General features: G+C 58.0%; 1 protein-coding gene across 1 annotated transcript in view; it reads left to right on the forward strand.

The window, feature by feature from the left end:
- Positions 1–11,016, forward strand: part of ZMIZ1 (zinc finger MIZ-type containing 1) — a 208,884-nt gene that overhangs the window by 94,300 nt on the left and 103,568 nt on the right. The window contains 2 exon segments of the mRNA XM_006154898.3: positions 711–819; positions 6,396–6,509. Coding sequence (XP_006154960.1) covers positions 760–819; positions 6,396–6,509 — 174 coding nt within the window. The 5' untranslated portion in view covers positions 711–759.

The raw sequence follows: 11,016 nt of genomic DNA on the forward strand, positions 1-11,016 counted from the left end.
GGTTCATAAAGTACGAAGAACTTTAAGCACCAGAAGGGCAGGGGACAGGGGACATGCTGCCCTCACGGCCCACATGCAGTGAAGGTCATCACACAGGAAGGTCCCCACACACATACACCCACGGTCGTGGGCCAAGCGCTGAGCCAGGAATCCGGGGATGGGATGGCCGTCCCCACCACCACCCAGCCCACATGCTCGCGTATGGAAATGTGTACACCTGTGTGAGCATGCCTGCCCAGGTCACACGGCCCGCACATGGAGAGCACCCAGTGGGCGCGTGTGCGTGCGTGCCCAAGATCCCGAGAGGAGAATGGAGGAGAAGGGATTGCGGCGTGACCATCCCCCCTGGGGGGTGATTTCTCGCTTTCTGTCTCTATGTCTCTCTCTGTCTGTCTGGCGAGCGCACGCGCCCTACAGTGAAAATCTCTCAAAAAAAAAAAAAGAGAGCACCCAGGAGTCCCTCCTTCCTCAGCCACAGGGACATTTGGGCTGTGCCCAGCATGGCGCCACAGGGCAGAGTGAATGGAAGGGCTGGCTGAGCCGCTGGGGCTGTGATTCTTTCAGCGTGGGGCTGCCTGAGGCGGGGCCAGCCTGGCTCCCCAGGGTCCTGGGATCTGCTGGTGTTGGAGCGGTAGGGGGGTGGGAGATCGGTGTGAGGTTAGCAGGCCTGGTACAACCGCGGTGACACCCTCTGTGCTCTGTCTTCGCAGGCTGGACAACGTTCATGGCTCTCGGGTAGATCCCAGCGAAGCGGCCAGAATGAATTCTATGGACAGGCACATCCAGCAGACCAATGACCGGCTGCAGTGCATCAAGCAGGTGGGCATGCGGCCGGGCACACTCCTCCTCTGCACCCCGTCCCGCCCAGTGGGCAGCGGCAGGGCGGATAGACGGGCAGATTTAAGCTCTCTGCTCCTCTGCTCCAGCTGTTCTCTAAAAACACGCCACGAGTAAAGAAGGGAAATGAGATCATTTTGCAGGAAAAGAAACTGAGGCACAGAAAGGGAAAGGGAGTAGCCTGAAGTCACAGAGCCCAAAGCTCAGCTCCATATCTAGAAGGACCATATCCCGGAGGTGGTGAGTTCCCCATCCTGCCAGTGATCACACAAGGTCCCAGAGGCGATTTGCCCAGGAGTACGCTTGTCTGGGCTATTGAGGTGCCCTCAGTGGTAACCAGGAGCGATGCACCCAGACCCTGGGCACAGCCCCCACAGCTCAGCATGGCAGCTTCCTTGCACAGACCTGGGCATGCTGAGAAAGAGCAGCAGTGGTGGGAAGGGCATGGGCCTTGGCATCAGACAGACCCACGGCCTCATCCTCTGTGTCCCCATGATGGAGCTCAGGCCAGTCACTTCATTTCTCTGAGCCTCAGATTCCCCAGGGGTCAGATGTGCCCAGTAAAGATTACCTCACAGGACGCTGTGAAATTATTATGGGTGACACCCGTAGCCCAACCCTGGCAAGTGGTGAGTGACCAGCTAATGGTGACGGTGGCTGTCCTTTGCAGTATCTCAGCAACAGGAAGAGGAATGCTCGGACTCTGGGGCTTGGCTTGGCAGGCTTAGCAGGAAGCTCAGGTACCAGCGTAGACCCCTGGTCTCAGGACCACAACTGGGCAGAGCTCACAGCTCCACCCCCACCCTGCCATCCCTCTCTGAGAGCCCCAGACCCAGACAGAGCCTCCCCAAGGTGCCGCCCAGTTAGACTGACACTATTCTGCAGGAATGAGGGATGTGTGTCTCCTCATTAGCATCAAACAGAGCAAATCTCCGAAGCCCATGCGGGTCTAAGGAGAGGAAATTGAAGAAGACTTGTTACAGATTGAACCCAGCCTGAACAGCTCTCCCGAACGCCAATTACGCGCCTCTGCTCACCGTCACAGAATAGAAACCAGACATGCGCCGTCCTCCCTCCCCTCCCTTCCTTCTCCTCCTCCCCTTCCTCCCCAGGGCTCTGCCTTTGACCCAGTTTCTCCTGCCCAGGGCTCAGCTGGTAGTAACCCCCACCCCCCAATAGTTTAGTCAGCCCCCCTTCGTGAGCCCCTCCCTGTGCCAGGCACACAACTCCTCCTGAGATCCGCTCTCAGCAACTGTTTCTTCCTTCACCGGGTTCCGGATCACTAGAAAGCAGGGCGCCCTTTGCTCTCTTGCCCTTCCCTGGGTCTCATGGGGGCAGAGACCCACCCAAGAGCAGCCCTCAGGCTACATGGCACACGTGGCGTCTACTTGCAAGTCAGCAAACTTGAGACCCTGTTTACCATGTCCAAGCTAGGTGACCTTGATTAGGTGTCATGTCACCTTGCTTCGTCTGTAAAATGGGTGTCGCAATTAACGCATGCTCAGTGGGCAAATGCCAGAGCTCAGCTGCCCTCCCCCAGCCTGTCCCTACTGCGTGTGCACATGGTACAGAGGCCTGTGCATTTGGGCCAGAGAGTGGCATGTTTGTGAGTGTGAGCAGGCTGTCCCAGTGCCCCCCAGGCTACCCAGAGCTCCCCACATCCTCCACGGCCCTCCTCCCACCCCTTGGGCCAGACAGCTCAGCACTGACGTCTGTCTGCTCCACAGCTGCCCAGAGGGTGGCTGCGGCTGGCTGAGGACTGTTGATTCTCAGGCGTCCCATAATCTAATCAGAAGAGAAAGGCGAGCGTGTCTGCATGCACTGAGGATGACGGATGTGTCAGTTGTGCGGACTGGGGGCTGGTGGGGGCTGTGGCGCCCATGAGGGGCCTCACCTCTCCAGCACAGCCGTCCTCCCCCACCCATTGCTGGCATTTGCTCCCCAGCTCCCACACACACACACACACAAGCACCCTGAACCCAGCTTCCCTCCAGGCCTCTGGCTCCGCTGTCTTGCCCCCTCTCAGCCTCCGGTTCTGGGAGAGTCAGTGCCCTTTCTACAGCTTGTCCCACTCAGACCGGGGCTCTAGGCGGACAGTCGTGAGAATCAGCCTGTTCCTGCTCAGCGGTCTCCCCAAACCCCAGGTGCCTTTTGGAGCAGCTGCATCTCCCATCTCTGAGCTTTGGCCCTTCCTGGGCTCCTAGCTACGGCAGCCATCCTTTTCTCTCTTGATCTATGGGTCCTGTGGGGCCTATAGCACCGCTCCCCCTGCCCCACGCCGAGTTCTCTGAGGGCAGAGCTGTGCCGTATTCCTCTGTCAGTCAGTCTAGCATAATGCCCAGCCCAGTTGGGACCAGAGTGTTGGGGGCGGGGGTGGGGCGGCTCAGGGGTGGACATATGGATGGCTAGTTAGATGGGTGGTGGTGGGCGTAGATGATGGGCGGGTGGATAAATGGATGAGTGGATGGATGGGTGGTTGGATACATTAACTTCCGGTAGATGGATGAACGGATGGGTAAAGTAGTGCAAGGACGAATGAGTGGCGGCAGGTGGGTAGATGGACGGATGGATGAGCTGATTCATGTCAGATGCATGGAGGGATGGCTACGCGGAGGGAGGGATGGGTTACTTCATTCACCGATGGGCTGGTGGGCAGATGGCTTGATGAGGGGGTAAATCATCGCTTCACTGGCTGCTGACCCCCGACCTGGGCATTGGTGTCCCCCTCTCCTGCTCCTGCTCCAGCAGACTCAGTGGTCACTGGGTATAGCCAGAACCCTCTGAGGAACTGTGAGGATGAGTATGCTCCCTGGTTGGGGTCCGGGGACTAGTGCCCAGCAATGGCCGTGGCTAGGAGGCCTCTGCCCCTGACTCAGAAAAGTGCTTCCTCCCCTGGACCATCACAGGCTGGCCAAGCTCACCCTCACCCAGCCTATCCCCACCACGTGCTACCAGAGACCCATTCGAAAGTGGCTAGACTGTTGGCCTACACGGCAAGTGGCCCAGTCTTTGGACAGTTAACAGCTATTTCCCACGGGGCCTTGGTGCCATGTTGGTGCTAAGTGTCCCTCAGACACTTCTAAGAGAACCATAGAAAGACCTTAGTGTAGGTAATAATTGCAGTCTCTACCTGCATGCCTGCTCTGGAATAGGTTCCTAAATTTGCAGTAGCCCTGCAAGCTTTCACCACCCCGCTTTATGGATGAGGGACCTGAAGCTCAGCACTGTTTTTGGGGCTGTATGGCTCAGTGGCTAAGGTGGGGCTTAAACCAGGTCTGTCCTTCACATTTCACCCATCCATTCTGTATCTCTGTACACTCCGGCCACTTTGTGGTTGAAAGCGAAGAGGTGACAAGGGTGTAGAGAGGGGGAGGGGCTGGGCCAAGGCACAGAGCTGGCTGACAGTCAGCTAGCAGGATGCCTGAAGCTTTCTCCTCCGCTGAGGTGCACCCACAGTCGAAGGCCATGTGAGCTGTCTGGACTGAAGTCAGAGATCTCAGAGGCTGGCAAAATACGAAGGCTGGGTGCTTAGGCACCAAAACTAGACTGGTCCCCTGAGACTGGATTCAGAGGCCACCTGCAACCCCCAGCAGGAGGGGGTGCTATGGCCACCTGTGGGCAGGCAGCTCTGAGAGCAGCATGCGGTGGCAGCTGACCCTGCTAATTGAGTGTGACATCACGTAAATAAACGGAACAACTCGGTTAGCATGGAGGCTGCGGGGCCTCCGGGAGTAAGCTGATTGCACGGCTTTCCACGTGGAGCGCAGATGCTGCCAGTGGCCTCCAAGGGCATGTTTTACAGAGGGCATGGGAGGCCGAGGCAAGAGCTCGCTGCTGCCCTCTAGAAGGCGTGTTTCCATCCGGAGAAGCTCCCCCTGTCCTGTGAGAGTCAGGTGCGCGGAGCGCTGTTTTTGCAGAAAGAGCCAGGGCTGAGAGCTGCCACGTGCAGCTGTGCTTCAGGGAGCCGGGGAGCCTCTGGGAGACAGTCGGGCCAAGACGGCCTCACGTGGGAGCACCCCACACGCCAGGCGCTTTGCCAGGGGCCGTCCGAGCCTCGTCGTGTTTACTCCTCACTCCAGCCCCGTGACGGGAGGGGGGCTTTGTTGCTGCTTCCTGCTCTTTCCTTCCTCTCCTTTTCTCCCTCTTGACTAATGCAGGGGGTGGATATTCTAACTCTGCACTTCCTTTCATCCATTTTTAAACCTTGCTTTGTGGGGACCCGTAGCATAGTCAAGGAACCCAAAGTGAAAGAAACAGAAGTCCTGCCACCAAGCTGTGGTCGGTCATCCTCCTTTTATTGATGGGGCAACTGAGGCTGAGGGATGAGAAGCCATCTTAGGTCAGCGGCTGCTAGGAAGCGAGGCAGGCCGAGTGTGACTCTAGGGTCCCTGCCATGGAGTTCCTGCAGCATGCTCTGCCCCCTCCTCAAGTCTGGGACCTGCCACTCTAAGGCCTCCCCTCCTCAGCTCTCCTGCTGTCTCTCCCAGTGCCACAGCAGCAGGGCCTTGGGAGGTCCACCCTCCCTGCAGTGCAGCTGGCTTACACCCCCACCCTCATGGCCATCTCTAGGGGTCCCCGTGCAGGAAACAGTCAGCCACACCCACCACTAGGCCAAAACCCCACCCTGGAATCCCAGCTCTGTCCCTGCTCCACTCCGTGCTTCTGGCCAAGTCATTTCTTTCCTAGACTCAGTGCCAAACTCAGAGAACCTGGGAAGACCTGGATAGAGTTAGAGAAGGAAGGTGGCCACGGGACACCCTCACACGTCCGCCCTGTGGCCTGGGCCTGGGCCTGAAGCAGTGCTTGGAGACCTGGGCCTTCTGGTACTGGAATTCAGTCTCCATTGATTCGGCCCCCTGAGTGGGAGGGGCCAGGGCTCCAGTTGGGACATGCGTGCAGCCCCCAACCTGACGCAGACAGGGCCCAGGACACCCGGACTGGGGAGCAGGGGACACTGAGCCACACACACCAGACCACGTGTGTCTCTACCCCAGGCGCCATGTGCTTCAGTGCACCTTCCAGCTAGGTGTGGCCTCCCTTGCCCCGCCCTGTTTGATGAGGCAGATCTTGCTCTGATATGGAGCTGACGTTAGCTTCTGGACTCGAAAGACCAGTTGTGGGCTCTGGTGCTGGGAGGTGGGATCCAGTCAGGGAGGAGTCTCCAGTGCCATCTTGACCTGGGTCAGGAAGAGCCAGCCTACAGGGACAGGAGCCAGATGCTACCCTCTAGAGCCTCGCGAAGTTCATCTTCTCCACGCCAGCATCCAGAATGCATCTTAGTATCTAACACCGGCCTTCTGCAGGCCTTGGTTTTCCTCTCTGCAGTGGGACTCCTGATCCCCCTCCTGCTGGGGCTGGACTAGGGCTGAGGTGGGCTTGCAGTGAGCAGGTGACCGGGATGGAGTTTGAGAAAGCTGGTTCATCCCGGCTGCCCCTTGGCCCCCTGCTGCCAGTCTCCTCCCCAGCAAGGGCTGGGGTTTTCCCCGCCCCATCCCCCACAGGCTACCTGTGCTACCTCATTCCTGGAGCCTCAAGCTGCCTCCTTTCATTTCCCACAGCACTTACAGAATCCTGCCAACTTCCACAATGCCGCCACAGAGCTGCTGGACTGGTGCGGAGACCCACGAGCCTTCCAGCGGCCCTTCGAGCAGAGCCTGATGGGCTGCTTGACGGTGAGTCTGTCCCTCCCCCACCTGTTCTCACCCCCAGGGAGTGTGGCTGGAGGCTGCCAGACAAGGCGGTGGAGGGTGAAGACTGGAAAGACACAGAAGGGATGGTCCTGCTGTGGTGCTCCCCAGCCCTGACTTACACAGCCCTCAGGGGACCTGGGTCTGCTGGGGAGATACAATCCCCGGGGCTTATGTAGGTTCGCACTCTTGATGGGAAAGATACGCGGCTCACTTTGGGGTCACTGGTCCATCATAACAAAGCAGAAAGACGCTTGAAGGGTCTCAGGCCAGCCTCTCATTCATTCATTCATTCATTAGTAAATGTTAGCGAGCTCTTTTCATCGCCATCCACCTATCCACCCACTCATGTAAGCGTTTCTGGGCCCCGATTACATCCGTCCATCTGGCCCTCATTTATGGTGTATGATCCTCTCTGCCAAGTCCTGAGAAATCGGAGATGATGAAGACTGTTATGAGCCCTGTTGTTCTCTCTACGGTAGGGAGACAGGTGTGTAAGAACTGACTGACTACGTCACGCACAAGGTGAGGGCAGCACAGGAAGGGAGCGCTAACTGCCTAGAGGGTGGGGCGAGCCGCAGAAAACTGAGAAAAGGGCCATTTATATATCTGCAGGAGTTTGCTCCTCCATTCAGGACAGCAAGCATGTTCTTGGCCCATGGAATAGCATGTACAAGGCCCACAGTCCAGCAGGACTCAGAGAGCTGGGCAAGGATCCAGGATGCAGAGGCAGAGACCTAGCACATGGGTGTGACTCGCCAAGCTAAGCTTGCCAGCAACTCATGGAAGTCACTCGCAGCCTGTGAGTGTCCCCAGCCGTGTGGCCTGTGTCCATAAGTGCGAGGGCACTTCAGTGGCCAGTGAAGGCAGCTGCTCAGAAAGTCCCTCAGCCAGCTTTGAAAGGAACATGGGTGAACAGGCTGCTCGGGAGCCTGCCTGTCCCGGGGTTTGGTGAGGGACCAGGAGGATGCCTGGCCAGGGAGCAGTGGGTGTAGCCCAAGGGCACCATGTTTCCTGAAAAGCTGCAGATAGGAGAGGGGCAAAGGCCCAGCATGGCCTGGCCCAGAGCGGAATAAGAGTGACGACATAAGTGTTGTTAAAAAGCACCTGTTCTGTGCTGACGCTGAGTCCACTCTGCCCGATTGGTCCTGTGACCTTCCCCATTTTATAGAAGAGGATGCTGAGTCCTGCTTAACTGCCTTCCCAAGGTCACACAGCCTAGCAGTGGGCCTAGGATTCAGGCTCAGGCCTGCCCGCCCCAGGAGGGATGCTCTTGGCCATTAGGGATGCCAGACAGGGATGCAGCCGAGACCCTCCCAGGGCTCCACTGTTTGTCAGAAGCCGACACCATCTGGCTCCCTCGGGGCCACTGAGCTAAATCAGATGGCCACCTGCACTGCCTAGTCTTCCTCATCCTTCAGCCTACAGGCTCCCCCACCCTCCCCCAACTACCTAATCCTCTTTGTGAGGATCCTGCTTCAGGCTAAGCTCTGTGGGCAAGGACAGATGTTGCCAGAGGCCCCCTCACTCCCTCCCCAGCGGAGTAGAGGAAGGAGAAGGTAGGAGCCACACACCACACATGGCCAAACAGGCCTTCACATCTCCTGGTACGCAGCCCCGAGCCTGGCCCTGTCTAGGACATGGGACTCAAGACTGAGTCAGACTATACCCCTAGCCAGTCCAAGTGCACTAACAAGTGTGCCAGGCCCTGTGCTGGGCAGCAGAGCGAGTGCAGAGAGCACAGAAGATCATTCTCAAGGAGTGCACCTTGCAGGGGGCGAGCCTGACAGTGTCCACATGAAGGGGTGAATGAAGACACACACCAGGGCCCAGCAGCAAGGCCAAGCTGGGGCAGGAAGAGCATCTTGGGGAGGTGCCTTCCTTGGGAGTATGAGAGGGAGGGTGCTCCAAGTAGAGGGAGCTGCTGAGCAAAGGCTCTGAGGCTTGATCTACTCAAGGAACAAAAACCAGCCCCAGATGGCTGGAGCCCAGCACAGGGAGATGGCATGCCGCGAGGTGGAAGAGGAGGCAGAAGAGAGCCAGCATGGGCCTGCAGGCCAAGCCCAAAGAGTTTGGGTGTTATTTGAAGAGCCCTTAAAGGGTCATCAGCAGGAGTGTGAGGGAAGTGATTCACGTGGGAACAGGGGCTCCGCAGGGAAGTGTCTCTGGAGGGGAGAATGGGGGATTACGAGGGCTTTTGGGGGAAGGAGCCCAGGGAGAACCCTGTGATCCGAGTGGGCAGAGAGTAGGCCGTAGCAGGGGAACCACGCAGAGGCCAGTGTGGCTCTCCTGGGTCTCCCCTCCCTGCACCCCAGCTTGAAGCAGATACCAGCCTGCTACCAAGCCAGGAGGGGCCCGTGGCCCACCCCAGTCTGACACCCTACTCTGTGTCCCTCAGAGCTGCACAGAGTTAGCAGCAGGAAGGGGTTTGGGGAGGGTATCATAGAAGACCCCTCAGTGTCCATGGCATTTTCTGGGCACTGTCTCCTTGGATCCCTGTGAAGACCTTTCAAAGTGGGCAGGGAAGGGGTTTCCACCCTCTTCTATAAACAGGGCAACCACGGGACAGGGAGCAGCTTACAGCTCAGGTCCCAGGTTGGTACCGGAGAGTCCTTGCGGCCTGTGACCAGTGTACCCCACCCCCTGAGCATCCTCATCCCCACCTCCGCCCCACGGGGCAGGGTTGGAATGGGGAGGTCAGAGATCCAAGGGACCTAGGTAGGGGAGGTGACTGCCCTCCTCTCAGCACACACACACACACACACACACGCACCACTCCCCATCCAGGTGGCAGCCAGAGCACTCCAGGTTGCCACAATCCTCTGGGTGACCTCTGGGAACAAATTCCAAATTCTTGTGGCTGCGGCTTACTTTGAGGATCTAAATTCAAAACCACTTAGCCTCATGCCGAGAATGGACACATTTCTGCCACACCGACTTCTAAGCAGCTCAGGCACGATTAAAGTAAGAAGCCCTGGACTGACATACCCTTGGCCCTGCCTCCCCCACACCCCCACAACTTCAGGATGGAGAAGTACCAGAGCCCCAGAGCCCCTCTCACCCAGGTGGCCATCGGCTGGGGGCACCGCTTCCTCCTCACGACTGGGGCCGCCCCGCCAGCCGTGGGGCCAACAGAGGCTGCTTTCAAAATTGGGTCTCTCCAGACTCCCTCTGTGCTCCCCTAAGATGGGACACATGATGTGCTCAAGGGACGGAAGGCTGTAGGTCTGGACAACAAAAGTTGGGGTCAGGTATGAGAGGAGGTTGAAGAGGGAAGCAGACACCTTTTAGAGCGTCAGCAGCCCCTCATCTTCCTCTCCAGCAAGGAGTTCCTCAGCTTTAAAGCACTGCTTAAGTCACTGCTGAGGGCCTGGCCATGCATTCACACAGCCTTCATTGAACGACAGCTGTGTGCATGACCCTGGCTTGGCGTCCTGGCAAAGAAGGCGTTTGGTATCCCTTTCACAGATGAGGAGACTGAGACCCAGAAAGGTGAAATCACTTGAGTGAAGTAGGCTAGCTGGTAAGCAGCAGAACCAGCACCCAATCTCAGGCCTGGGTGCTGAGTGCCGAGTGGCAACCTGGCGGCCCTATGTTGAGCGGGGTAGCAAAGTAGAAATGAGTGCTCTACCCCGAGGGGCTTGGGCGGAGCTGCGGAAAAGAACTAGGGCATGTGGAATAGTTAGAACCTATACACACAACCCTGGAGATGGGGGCCATCTTGTACCCTTACAGAAGAGCACCCGAGGCTCAGAGAGGATAGGTTACTTGCCCGAGGCTGCACAGTATGGGGGTAGAGCAGGAGCAGAGCACAGGCCTGCTATGGCACCAGTTCCCCTCACTGCCTGCCAGAAAGAACTGTCAGCTGCAGCCTCCTGCCCGGAGTGGAGACCCCTCTCCAGCATCCCCAGGCTTGCCCTGCTTCGTGGCCAGCAGGCTCACTGCTTTCCAAGGCAATGCCTACCCTTAATGGGACTGGCATAATTTGCCACCCCTTGTATTATCTCCAGACTTCAGTGTTCCTCCCTGTGGCATGAGTCCTACGGCTCCTGGGTCTAGGTGTCTAATATGCCCAGTAAGATGCACATAGGAGCCAGCCAGGCCTGGGCAGCCAGCAGAGGGCAGCAGCGATGCAGCTGCACACCCTCACTGCTGGCCTCCATGGGGAGGGTCCTGGCAGAAAGCGCCTTGCCGGTTGTGCTGGGAGCAGGCTCTCCCACATGCTTGCTGATTGGCTAAGCCTGCCTAACAGGACTTTCCAGGGCCTCTCAGCTGAGCTGAAGAAACCAGTGGGTGGGGTGGTAGCATATGAGGTATCCCAGGGGCACCGGGTCCAGCTTAGCTTGCTCTACCACAGCTGTGCTGTGTGACCTTGTGCCAGGCTTTGCCCTCTCTGGGCCTTGGCTTCCTAGACAGGGAAAGGAAGCTGTTGGAGCCAGCCATCCTTCTGAACACTGGGTTCAGGGCACCTGGTGACAACAGACATTCCTGC

The sequence above is a fragment of the Tupaia chinensis genome, unplaced genomic scaffold (assembly GCF_000334495.1).
Source record: "Tupaia chinensis unplaced genomic scaffold, TupChi_1.0 Scaffold000424_1, whole genome shotgun sequence".
Classification (NCBI taxonomy): domain Eukaryota; kingdom Metazoa; phylum Chordata; class Mammalia; order Scandentia; family Tupaiidae; genus Tupaia; species Tupaia belangeri.